At 37.9% G+C, this 12,926-nt stretch overlaps 4 protein-coding genes and 1 pseudogene across 4 annotated transcripts; all 5 read left to right on the plus strand.

Annotated features, from left to right (window-relative positions):
- Positions 1–728: 728 nt before the first annotated feature.
- On the plus strand, positions 729–2,867 carry LOC106432606 (MATH domain and coiled-coil domain-containing protein At3g58430-like). The gene is made up of 4 exons (XM_013873450.3): positions 729–1,751; positions 1,852–1,970; positions 2,075–2,147; positions 2,243–2,867. Exons 2-4 carry the CDS (start codon positions 1,873–1,875, stop codon positions 2,645–2,647), a joined length of 576 nt encoding a protein of 191 aa, XP_013728904.1. The 5' UTR covers positions 729–1,751; positions 1,852–1,872; the 3' UTR covers positions 2,648–2,867.
- Positions 2,868–3,627: 760 nt separating this feature from the next.
- Positions 3,628–6,511, plus strand: LOC106432600 (annotated as a pseudogene).
- A 626-nt stretch (positions 6,512–7,137) lies between these two features.
- Positions 7,138–7,714, plus strand: LOC111215312 (MATH domain and coiled-coil domain-containing protein At3g58430-like). Its single transcript, XM_022718774.2, has 2 exons — positions 7,138–7,173; positions 7,290–7,714. The coding sequence occupies exons 1-2, from the start codon at positions 7,138–7,140 to the stop codon at positions 7,692–7,694; spliced, it is 441 nt and encodes a 146-aa protein (XP_022574495.2). The 3' UTR covers positions 7,695–7,714.
- Positions 7,715–8,758: 1,044 nt separating this feature from the next.
- On the plus strand, positions 8,759–9,537 carry LOC106432602 (MATH domain and coiled-coil domain-containing protein At3g58410-like). The gene is made up of 2 exons (XM_013873447.1): positions 8,759–8,983; positions 9,133–9,537. Exons 1-2 carry the CDS (start codon positions 8,759–8,761, stop codon positions 9,535–9,537), a joined length of 630 nt encoding a protein of 209 aa, XP_013728901.1.
- Positions 9,538–9,868: 331 nt separating this feature from the next.
- Positions 9,869–12,876, plus strand: LOC106432605 (MATH domain and coiled-coil domain-containing protein At3g58360). Its single transcript, XM_013873449.3, has 4 exons — positions 9,869–11,154; positions 11,228–11,385; positions 11,822–12,048; positions 12,292–12,876. The coding sequence occupies exons 1-4, from the start codon at positions 11,048–11,050 to the stop codon at positions 12,694–12,696; spliced, it is 897 nt and encodes a 298-aa protein (XP_013728903.1). The 5' UTR covers positions 9,869–11,047; the 3' UTR covers positions 12,697–12,876.
- The last annotated feature ends 50 nt before the right edge of the window (positions 12,877–12,926 follow it).

Below are 12,926 nucleotides of genomic sequence, written 5' to 3' on the forward strand. Positions count from 1 at the left end.
TTGAAAGAAAGGGACGACACTCTGGTCCTGCTTAAACAGCAGTTGTTGCGTGCTCAGCAGACTATGAAGGACCGAGCTGATAAGCACCGGCGAGAGGTGGAGTTTCAAGAAGGGGATATGGTCTTTCTCAAACTTCGGCCTTATCGACAGCGATCGTTGGCCAGGCGTGCCAATGAGAAGCTATCAGCACGCTTTTATGGTCCTTACAAAGTTTCTGCAAGAGTCGGCAAGGTGGCTTACCGTTTACACCTACCTCCGGAGGCACGCATTCACCCTACGTTCCACGTATCGCAGCTGAAGAAGGCAATTGGAGACTCGATAAGCCCTGCCACTATTCCACCTCAACTCACGTCTGAAGGAATATTGGACTCGGTACCTGAGGCAGTGCTGGCACATCGAGTTAATGAAACGACAGGCCATGAGGAGTTGCTGATTAAGTGGGCAGGACTTTCTGACGCCGACTGCACTTGGGAATGGAAGAGCTTGATCGAGAAGCAATTTCCTGAGCTTGACCTTGAGGACAAGGTCAGTTTGAATGGGAGGGGTAATGTTATGTATGAGGCCCGTAGGCCGCCTATTGTTTACCAATACCGCAGGAGAGGCCCCAGTCAGAGGAAGGGAGGGAACGCACGTGTGATCGAGTCGGAAAAGATCTAGAGCAACACGTGAGAAGGAATAAAGATCTAGCGAGGTGGATCGTTAGTAACAACTTGGAGAGAGAGAATACATGGGAAGACGTGACGTGTAGATTCCTTAAGCTTTCTATATATGCTAAGAGAGAATAAGAGTTTGTTATCGAGTGTGAAGGTCGATCATTTTGTGAGGAGAGAGAGTACTTCTTTAGTAAAACTCTAAACGTTGTATTACTTATTCTTGAAGGAATTACATTGCAGTTTCTACAAGTCTAAGTTCTACATACTAGTCGTATCAAAAGGTCTTAAGGTTTCTTCTTCCATGGTCGTCCAAACTCAAATACATGTACAATCAGCAGAAGATGAGGCCCAACATTGTCACCGAGGTGAAATCTGCTCAACTATTCTCCTTGATCTTCATCAGAAATTGTTGATATTTTTACTTCTTTGATTATTACCAAGAAACTGCTAGGAAACTGATAGTTAAAATCTACACGAGTGGTTGTTTGTTCGATTGAATTAACTAGGTTGCAGTTTGATTCAGCACAGCTTTGTGGCAAATCATTTCTTGTAGTAGGAAGATTCTCATCATGATATATGGGTTAATTTATAGCAGTTTGTAATTTGATTCCTGAAGTTACGTTGTTTCTATGTCTAGCTACAGTTTGTTCAAGTCAACATATATAGACCGGATACAACACTTTCTATGAAGTATGCTTCTTAACTTATGGATGGACACATCTCATTTGTCATGGAGACGTGTCTTGTTCCTAACGTGAACAACTGGTAAAGCTTACTCTCAAGTATTCAATGTATCTATAAATCTTTTACGCTAAAAAAAAAGAAACTTCATCATGTTTTTTCCACATACGATTTTCTTAGTTTATTATCATGGTTTAACGTGATGGCATTGTATTACCTCACATGAGCTACCAATAGTGACTCTTGCTTAGTTTATGTTCCCTAAGCAATAATTAACTTCTTCTTGGGAACCAGCGATGATGATTAAAATGTTTTGCACTCCTGTTCTTCTTCAAAGTTTTAAAAGATGAACTAGGATGTTGTCTTGCAACAGCTCTTCAGTGTCTTCTCTCCTTTCTATCTACACGACTTTGGAGGGTAATATCATATCTTCAAGTATCTTGGATTACAAATTTTGTTTGATTTCTAGGTATTTTCATTCTGTTCTAATGGTTTCATTCTTGTCCTACTCCTCTAGTTTCAACTGTGAGGAATCTTCATGGCAAATCAAGGTGATAAGTTCACTTGGGTGATAAAGAGTCTCTCCTCCTGGCCATCTCTTATCTTTAACCCATTTGTGAATGGTGTCTGCAAACTGTAAACATAACTTTTTCCTCTATTGTCTTTGTTTATTTAAGTTCATTTGCTTAAATAAATCCTTTTCTCCCTGTTGGTTGGTGTCATGTTTCCACGACCAAAAGATACTCAGATGCATCAGAAAAAATTGAAAAGGAAAGCATGGATGTCAGTGGCTTTCAAGTTCTGCCTTCACAGGTTAGTTTACAGTACGCATGATCATTTGTTTTGTGTTAGTAACCTTTTGTGTTCTTAATCTCTGATGCTTTATACATCTCTCTCTTCATGCTCAGGTAGAATCTGTGAGACTTATCTTCAAAAGACATCCAGACATTGCGGTAGAGTTCCGTGCAAAGAACCAGCATCTGAGGAAAGCATGCATGGGTTTCCTGCTCAGCTTAATTGAGACTTTATGCCAATCACTCGAGGAGCTCTCCAATGAAGATCTTGTGGAGGCAGACGTGGCACTGACATACCTGAAAGACGCTGGTTTTAAGGTGGATTGGTTGGAGAAAAAGCTGGACATAGTTAAAGACAAGAAGGAGAAAGAGCAGTCCAGTTTGGCTCGGCTACAAGAAATGGAGGATAGTTTACTGAAACTGAAGCAACAATGTTCAGACATGGATGCCCTAGTGGAGAAGGAAGAGGAAGAGTTGTCGGACACAAGAACTCCTATGTCATTCGATGATGTTGTTTGATGACTTGTGTTCTGTTGTCTTATTTTCTTCCTTGGTTTCAAAACAGGATGTTCTCTAGTTAGGTAATTAAACTTGGTGTCATTTTGTGAAAATGTCCTTTGCCGTTATGGTCTATTACTAAATTTGTTGCATCTCTGTGTTTCTTGATAAGGAAGTAACTCAATTTGTGCCTGAAACACTAATCTTGGTTTGAAATGAAAATCTCTATATGTGGATGATAGATTGTCAGTCACATGTGACTCTTCCAGAAACAGATACTCTATTTTGGTTTCGAAGTTGCACTATTTTAGGTATCGCTAGGTTCTGGCATAAAGTACCTAGTTTCTTGACAATGACGCAATCTCTTTGGGAGTATGAACAGACGTTGGCACTCGAAAAGACGCTTCAAAAGGGAGTGGCTCTGCGTAGACTTCTTTAATAATCACCTTTTTCACAATTGATTAATTCGTAATTATGGTCAGGGCATCAATTCACCAAGTACCAAGCCTCATTGCACTCATGCACACTATTCGAGTTTCATGCGGCTCATGCCTTTTCTTTTTTTCATTTATTTATCTTTTGCAGGTAGAATCCCTTCAAAAGGCAGAACACACACTCTCTCTCTCTCTCTCTCTCTCTCTCTCTCTCAGTCACCAACTGTTGCTCTTCTTCCTGGAGTAATTTAACTTGTAATCTTTCTGATTCTCTTGGATACTATTCGATTTCTGTCTGTGAAAACTAGCAACATCTGTCGTTGAATGTTTATTTTAAATAAAGGATTACTTAGTACAGTCTTAGTTCTAAGAGTTTACACAGTTGAATCTTAGTTTTTTTGTTTCTTGATGGAGTGTTTGATTGTCGTATGATTACGAACTTGTGTGTGTAATAATCAGACGAAATGGCTTCTTTTTTTTTTTCTTTTCTTCAGGGTTTGTACTTTGGTAAGAAGTTTTCTTGGGTGATAAAGGACTTCCCCTCTTAGGAAGAGTTTTATCACATCAATGGCCATGCAAGTTGGTAAGAAGTTTTCTTGGGTGATAAAGGACTTCCCCTCATTACAATGTAAGATCTGCCACTCTGCTCCAGTCCTGATCGGTGACTGCAAATGGTAAACAGAGAAGTTTCTTTCTTCTTCAAATGTTTTTGTCGGATCTAGATACAAAATCTATCATCTACATTCCACGTTTTGGTGACTTGTTACTTTCTTTTTTTTTGTTCAGGTTTCTTCATGCTTATCCTAAGGGAAACAAGGTTGATTACTTGTCTCTCTATCTAGAAGTTGCTGATTCAGAATCATTGCCTTCCGGATGGAGAAAATATGTGAAATTCCGACTATCCATAGTGAAACAAAATTTGAAAAGTGATACAGAACTGCAAGGTGATTCTCATTTCAGTGATCAATCTGCTAACAATTTGATTAATTATTTCTAAGTGGTCTTTGTCAGCTTAAGTCTAGAAAAAGAACATTAAGTATTTGTGGTCTTGTTATCCTGCAATTAACTATTTATATCAATTGTTAAAGAAACACATTGCTGGTTTGATGAGGAGGCTCGGTGCTGGGGGTTTCATCCATGATTCCACTTACCAAACTTCATGATGAGAAAGAAGGGTTTCTGGTAGATGGAGATCTCGTGATAGTTGCTGAGGTTGATGTTCTTGAAGTTATTGGCAATTTAGATGAATCAGAGGAATCTGAAGAGTCATGCCGTCCTGTGAAAAAGTCCAAGCACGGTGGCGGTGAAGAATCTATTGATTCGCTCAAAGAAGCTCACTTGGGAAAGGAAACCATGAACGTCAATGGCTTTCACGTTCTTGTGTCACAGGTATGAAATCAATAATTATATATGGTGCAACCTTTGTTACTTTAGTAGAGGCAAGATCATTTTATGATTCCTAAAGGCCCTTTCTTATATGTTTTGTACATTTACATTTCGCTTGCAGGGAGAATCTGTGAAGCGTATATTTGAAATGCACCCTGACATTGCAGTTGAGTTTCGTGCAAAGAACCAACATCTGAGGAACGCATGCATGAGTTTCCTTCTCAGCTTAACCGAGACGCTGTGCGTGTCACTTCAAGAGCTCTCTAATGAAGATTTGGTGGAAGCGGACGTTGCACTGACATATGTGAGAGATGCTGGTTTTAAGGTGAATTGGTTGGAGAAGAAGCTGGAGACTGTTAAAGAAAAGAAGGAGAAAGAGAAGTGTAGTTTGATCCGGCTTGAAGAAATGAAGGATAGTTTACTGAAACTGAAGCAAAAATGTTCAGATCTTGAAGCTCTAGTAGAGAAAGAAGAGGCAGAGTTGTCGGCCATCAGAACTCCTTCGTCATTCGATGATGTGATCTCTTGAGTTCTTACGAATGTGTTGCTGTTCGCTTATTGTTTCTCCTTTAGATTCAAAATAAGAAGTTATCTTATAAGGTGATTGAACTTATGTCTGAAGTTGTTACATTTTGTTAAATTAGTACTTTCTACAGCTATGGTCTATCAAAGTTTCGGCTATCAATTAGATGAGGACAAAGTTAATAATCTATGTCTGGAACTTGTATCTGGTTCTTGTAAAGTTCGTAGGCACTTATGCAGAAAGATGTCACGTTGTCATGTATTGAAAAGATCAGGTTCACGCTGGAAGAGTCATGACATGGTTATTAATCTTGGTGGTAATGTAACGCTCTCTTATGTATGAAAACAGGAGTGGCGCTTAAATAGTCATGGTCAAGCCAGTTGGCTCTAGATAGACTTGTTTATTATTCGTCCATCTTACCATTAATTATTTCGTAATGATGGCAGAAGGATAAGTAACAATGAGCCAAAGTTGCTCGTATAGAAAACTTTTGTACTACTAAGTTGCATGCACCAATAGTTACACTTGGTCAGTTCATGTTCCCTAAGCAAAAAAAAATTAAACTGTTATTGGAACAAGCAATGAGGAGCAAAAGCGATTGATTTCCTTATGGAGGTATAAAAACGTTTTGCGTTCCTGTTTTTCTCTTCAAAGTTGAAACAAGAACCTTTAGAGTAGGCGTATATGTAGAGCTAGACACAGCAGCACTACTTAAAGAAAACAATTATGTTCTTCTTTTTTTAATTTGTTTTTTGAAACACAAGTCAGTGTTTTTTTTATATGTGCCTTATTTTTAAGTAAATACTTTATTTGGTGTTGATTAACCATTGGTGTGAAATGTTACAGTAGGGACAATGAAGTTGGCTTGTATACACATGTTGTCCTATACTAAAATTCATGACAAAAATGGTGGATTCCTAGTAAATGGTGAAGTCAAGGTTGTTGTCCAAGTTGATTCTGAAGAAGATGTACCAATGGAATAAGAGATAACAAACAAACCTCAGAGCAAGATAGAGCAAAAGAATGGCCCAGTTTCTAGCGTTTTGCTCAAGGAAGCTTCAGCAGTAATGGAAAGCATAGATGTTAATAGGTTTCAAGTTTATCCTTCTCAAGTAAAACCTTGTATGATATGGCTTAGAAATCTTTGGACTCTCTCAGGTACAATCAGTGAGGCTTATATTTGAAAGACACCCTGAAACTGCAGTAGAATTCCGCGCAAAGAACCAGCATCTGAGGACAACATATATAAACTTCCTGCTTAGCTTAATCGAGACGCTGTACCAGCCACTTCAGGAGCTTTCCAGTGAAGATCTAGTGGAAGCGGACATAGCCTTAACGTACTTGAAAGATGTGGGATTTAAGGTGGATTGGTTGGAGAATAATCTGGACCTACTAAAGGCAAGGAAGGAGAAAGAGAGGGCTTGCGAGGCACGAGTACAAGAAATGGAGGTACAACTTCATGACTTGAAGCATAAGTTTGAGATTGAAAAGGCAGAGTTGTCTGCAGCTAGAGCTCCTCTCTCCTTTGATGATTTTGTTTGATCACTTGCATTTCTTAGGGCATTATTGGCGTTCTGATTTGTTCCATTTCTGTCTTATTTCATCATAAATGAGTTATTGTGATGGTTTGTATTACCAATAGCGGCTCAAGCTCAGTTTATGTTCCCTAAACAATAAGTAACCTCTTATTGGGAACCAGCGATGATGATTTAAAACGATTTGCTATCCTCCCCAACGTAATTAAAATGTTTTGCACTCCTGATTATCTCTTCAAAGTTGAAGTTACGAACTTGTATGTTAGCAGTGCTGCAGTGTTTGACCTCTCTCTCTATATACGTGACTTTGGAGGGTAATCTTTAGATAAGATCCTCTTGTTTTGGTTATAGATTTTGTTTGATTAATGGTTTCATTCTTGTCCTGCTCTTGTAGTTTCAACTGTTAGGAAACTTCATGGAAAATCAAGGTGATAAGAAGTTCATTTGGGTGATAAAGAGTCTCTCCTCTTGGCTATCTTATATGTATCATACTAACTCATTCTGATTCACTTTTCCTCTATTGTATTGATTTAAGTTACATGTGTTTAAATCCCTTTTTTTCCTGTCGGTTTGTGTCATGTTTCTACTACCAAAAGATACTCGGACGCATCAGAGAAATCTGAAATTCAAAGCATGGATGTCAATGGCTTTCAAGTTCTTCCTTCACAGGTTTGAAACTTGTAAATGGTGCAAACTGCTTGTTAGTCTTCAATACACATGATCATTTGTTTTGTATGAGTAACCTTTTGTGTTCGGATGCTTGATACATCTCCCTCCATTCACAGGTAGAATCTGTAAGACTTATCTTTAAAAGACATCCAGATATTGCGGTAGAGTTCCGTGCAAAGAACCAACATCTGAGAAACGCATGCATGGATTTACTGCTCAGCTTAATTGAAACGATGTGCCAATCACTCGAGGATCTCTCCAATGAAGATCTTGTTGAAGCAGACATTGCACTTACGTACTTGAAAGACGCTGGATTTAAGGTGGATTGGTTGGAGAAAAAGCTGGACATAGTTAAAGACAAGAAGGAGAAAGAGCAGTCCAGTTTGGCTCGGCTACAGGAAATGGAGGATTTTTTACTGAAACTGAAGCAACAATGTTCAGACCTGAATGCCCTAGTGGAGAAGGAAGAGGAAGAGTTGTTGGACACAAGAACTCCTATGTCATTCGATGATGTTGTTTGATTATTTGAGTTCTTAGACATTTTGTGTGTTTGTTGTCTTATTTTCTCCCTTGGTTTCAAAACAAGATGTTCTCTTGTTATGTAATTAAACTTGGTGTCATTTTGTGAAAATGTCTTTTGCCGTTACGGTCTATCTAAGCTTTGTCTACTAAATTTGTTGTATCTCTAAGTTTCTTGACGAGAAAGTAAACTACTTTGTGCCTGTCACACTGATCTTGGAGAGTTCTTAGGCTCTTTGAGTTATGAAAATCCTTCTACACATTTCCTCCGATCATTTGCATTCTTTGTAATATGGAACGTTGCGTCGATATATTCTTATTACAAACAGTATTAATATATATGTTCTTTTTTTGACAAAACTGTATTAATATGTTTAATCTATATTCTATTCCATTCATCATAAATTCAACACAGAACATATTAGAATTGTTAAAAGTAGAATAGTGGAACATATATGAAACGTTTGCACTATTAAGAAAACATGCACCGATAGCTACACTTGCTTAGTTCATGTTCCCTAAGTTAAGTAACATGCACCAATAGGTAATCTTGCTCAGTTCATATATATTCCCTAAGCAAATTTTAAGTATTATTGGGAACAAGGATGGAGCAAAATCTAAAACTCGTTATTCTGATCCTTATGAGATAGGCACTACTGGCTACGTCTGGTACACGTAACACTTAAGTCTTAACCCCATTCTTTTGTTCATTTATATTGTAATGATTCATTTATTTTGTGTTTATTGGCAGTTGCCTTGGAGCTGTTCGCAATGCAGTCAAACATGAAGACTTGTCTGTGCTTTTTCACTACGGTCCATCGTTGCCCACTGAACTAAAAAGATATCTCAAGTATCGCCTGACTATTGTGAATTAACTTTCGGAAGAGCTTTCCATATTTAAAGGTTTTTCTTACTAAACCTCAGGATTCTCTTTCGAGATTAATTCGTCATTGTCAGTATCATATATCGTATCCAAGATTTTTTTTTTAATGCATGTTAGATTGATGTTTATTAAACATTTGGGTGGAATTTTACAGAAGGGATGCAATGGTTTTATCCAATGACAATGGACTTGGTTTATACATCTGTGGTTTTGCTTCCAAAATTTCTTGACAAAGATAGTGGCTTCCTTGTAAACGATCAAGTGAAGATTGTTGTGGAGGTTGATGCTCTTCAAGATATACCAGTGGAAACTGAGAAGACAGAGGAAAATGATTGTGTTTTGCTGAAGGAAGGTTCATCAATAATGGAAAGCATTGATGTCAATGGTTTTCATGTTTTTCCTTCACAAGTAAGACATTTATTAATGGTGTGTGTTTGTTACTCTAGAAGACTCATTCCCATTGATTTTTTTTTTTATAAGTATAATACTTTGCTTATTCTAATGACCAAATAAGGCTATATATATCATATGTGTTTTATGTCTGTCTCCACTCGCAGGTAGGATATGTGGGGCGTTTATTTGAAAAGCACCCTGACATTGCAGTTGATTTTCGTGCAAAGAACCAACATGTGAGGCACGCATGCATGAGTTCCCTTCTCGGCTTAATTCAGACATTGTGCAAATCACTTCAAGAACTATCCAATGAAGATCTTATCGAAGCAGACATTGCACTGAAATATGTGAAAGATGCAGGATTTAAGGTTGATTGGCTGGAGAAGAATCTGGAGCAAGTCAAAGAAAAGAAGTTGAAAGAGCTGTCCAGTTTGGCCATGCTCCAAGAAACTGAGGAAAAAACACTGAGACTGAAGAGAAAGTTTGAAGAGCTTGATGCTCTTGCTGAAGAGCAGAAGAAAGAGTTGTCAGCCACCAGAACTTCTCTCACCTTCGACGATGTTGTTTGATGATTTGAGATCTTAGTCATCTGGTGTTCTGTTGTCTTAGTTTGAGACACCAGAACCTCTTTCTTAATAAGTGGGAACTCTTTTGAAGTCGCATTCTCTTTGTTCTATGCTTTTTGTTCTGTTGGTTTTATTTTCAACTAAGTTTCTCTTCTTCATGCACCTCAATTTCTTGTTATTTCAATGTTTAAGAATTTTTACTGCATATCATCTGTTTCTTCATGATTCGTGGAGTACTGACTTTTGGTTTTCCTGGTTCTTGGTAAAGTATTGCTGCATCACATCATATGTTTCTCTCTTTATTTCTTTAGCCATTAATCCTTTTTGCTTTCACTTAAGTGTGGTTCAATTTCTGATCATAATTAGTTAAATTTGTTACTGAGAAGCTATGAGTACTTACTCAGCACCTTGTCAAGATATGCACACTTCCAGGTACAGTTGCATAGCATGAAGCTGGTGGTCTTGGTTCTTAAATTTTTGCTGAGGAATGAAAAAGGCTTTCGACGCTAGAGTTCCTCTCTCGTTCAGCTATGTTATTAGCTGATTGAGCAGTATGAGACTGAATATGGAGAAGAACTGGTCTGACTAAGACTAACAGAATGTTCTGCTTTCGTTAGTGTTTAAACTATGCTCTCTTCTTTTTGTCTTGTTAAAATGCCAATCAAATTCCAAGGCTCTATCTCATATCTCGGGATGTATAAACAAAACTTTTCAACTTGTTTGATTACAATCACGAGTACTCCATTCACCGAGAACCCACCATCCTCTGCATGAAGTTCAGTAAGGGGTATCATGGATTCAAAGAGTAGTAATCCCTTCAAACCAGTGGCTGGTTTCTGTAACATCACGAAATGAAATTCATACAATTACTTCATGTACACTAGGTAAAGAACTTCATGAACTATGCACCTAAAGATTAAAGCCAACCTAAAACACCCTTTACAAAACAAAGAGTTGAATAATTTTTTTGCAATCATTCAATAAAATGAATCAAGCATTGATCAGATGGATAAACATTTACATTGACGTATTGAGAGTTTTTTTGAATAAGCAAGATTCTCCAGAAACAAAGACAAGTAATCACCGTCATTTCCCTTGGGATAAGCTACAAGTTTCCTGCAAGAAGAAAACAAAGTAAAGAAGCCGAATAGTTACTTTCTTTTTCCGCCATATGGTCCGACTCATCTTCTATGCTCTCTTCGTCATGTTCTCTGTTCAGCTAATTAATAGATTTAAAGTGTTAAGAAGGTTGTTGATTAAATATCTATTAATTTTTTTTAACAAAATCCAAAACTATGTTTGATTTGTAATCGTAACCTAAATATTTTATGAAATATTTTAAAAATACTGGTTTCCGCTTTTTTAGAACGAAATCAACTTTTTAAATATCTTAAATCAGAGAGGCACATGCACCAAGACTGTACGTAAGCCCTAAGATTAAGACTGCTTGTTACTCTAGAGTTTTAGGGTTGTTCTAACACTTATGTTCTGCTAGTTTGATTGCAGAAAAATCATGGGGGAGCACTCAATGAAGAAGATCACTTGGACGATCAAGAACTTTTCATCTTTGCAACGTGAGAAAATTTGTTCTGATCCATTCGTGGTCGGTCGTTGCGAATGGTAAGGCTTTCAAGTACTTTTGTCCATAAAGATTCAGGTGATATCTCTCACACAGTAGACTTGTTTGCTGCAGGCGTCTTTGTGCATATCCCAAGGGAAACAACGTTGACTACTTGTTTCTGTTTCTTGAAGTCGCCGATCATGAATCACTGCCTTGTGGATGGAGAAGAAACGTTCGATTTTCCCTAAGTATAGTAAATCAAAACACCATAAAACGTTCCACACAAAATGGTGATTATTTCTTCACCACTGCTCGCTTTTCCAAGAGTTACTTATCTAAATTGTTTTCATTGACAGTATCATAATCACATAGAGAGGATTACTTCTTATGTTTGGTTTGCGAGTTCTTATATAGGCTGGTCTTGGTACTAGCATGCTTGGTCCTGTGCATAGGCAAAGTAATCGGTTGCTTAGTGCATACAGTATTGTTCTATGTTTATCAAGGGTGTTTTTGTGTTAGGGTGGTTTAGGTTAGTTTTGAAGCTTTGTGCCACGTTGTGAACATTGTTTTTCGTACCACATGATAGTATTTCTTGCAATGCTTTATTCTTTTTCTTTTTTTTTCTGAATACCAGGCCGTAATCCCACAGACCCGAAACCACAACATGTAAGCTTTACTCAATGTCACTAGACTGATTATGTGACTTCTGATTTGTGTATTTTATAGATGAGCAAAAGTGGTTTGGTGAGGAGTCTCCTCGTTGGGGTCGTGTATCCATGTTTCCCCTTAATGAGATCCATGCCAAAGAGAGTGGATATTTGGTAAACGGAGAACTCAAGATTGTTGCTGAGATTGAGGTCATTGCAGCTATTGGCAAGTTAGATATAGCAGAGGAAACTTCAACAATAATAGAAACCATGGATATTAATGGTTTTCAACTTTTTCCTTCACAGGTTAGAAATCTCTAAGAATATGTTACATGTTCTATTAGTATGGTGCCTTGCCTTTTGTGTTGTCTCCTAAAACTGCTATCTGAAAATGTTATGTCTTCTATAGTTTGGTGCCTTTTGTGTTTGTCTCCTAAAACTGCTCTCTAAATATGTTATGTGTTCTATAGTATGGTGCCTTTTGTGTTGTTTCCTGAAACTGCTCTCTGAATATGGATTCTACTTGATGCTTTTCTTTTTCATTCTCAGTTGGAACTTGTGAGCCGTTTGTTAGAAAGGCACCCAGAGATTGCATCCGATATCCGTACTAAGAACCCAAATCTTAGGACGGGTTACATGAGCTTGCTACTTAGTCTGATTGAGACTCTGCGTCAGTCGCCTCACGAGCTCTCCAAGACTGATCTGGCCGAGGCAGATGCTGCTTTGGGATCCATGACCAATGCTGGATTTAAATTGGATTGGTTGGAGAAGAAGCTCGATGATATGGCCGAGAAGAAGGAGAAAGAGGAGGCTGGTGAGGCTCGAGTGCGGGAAATCGAGGAAGAGTTGAAGGATTTGAACCAGAAGTGCTCAGACCTGGAAGCTCTGCTGGAGAAGCAAAAACTAGAGTTGTCGGCTGCAAAAGCTCCTATCTCATTTGATGATGTTTTTTAATGTTCTTGAATTCTTAGGCTGGAGGTTCTTGTTTTAGGTGAACAAATGGTTTCTAGTACTACGTAATGGAGTACATTGGTTTTAAGTGAAGAGATGGTTTTAAGCCAGGTTACTTGAGGAAAAAGTAATAGCTCTACGTCTATTTAACTTCACATCGTAGTGTATGTTGCTTACAATGTTTTTAAGTCATATTTTTTTTTATGTAAGACAACATTATATCTAACTTATTA

Source organism: Brassica napus, chromosome A4 (genome assembly GCF_020379485.1).
Source record: "Brassica napus cultivar Da-Ae chromosome A4, Da-Ae, whole genome shotgun sequence".
Classification (NCBI taxonomy): domain Eukaryota; kingdom Viridiplantae; phylum Streptophyta; class Magnoliopsida; order Brassicales; family Brassicaceae; genus Brassica; species Brassica napus.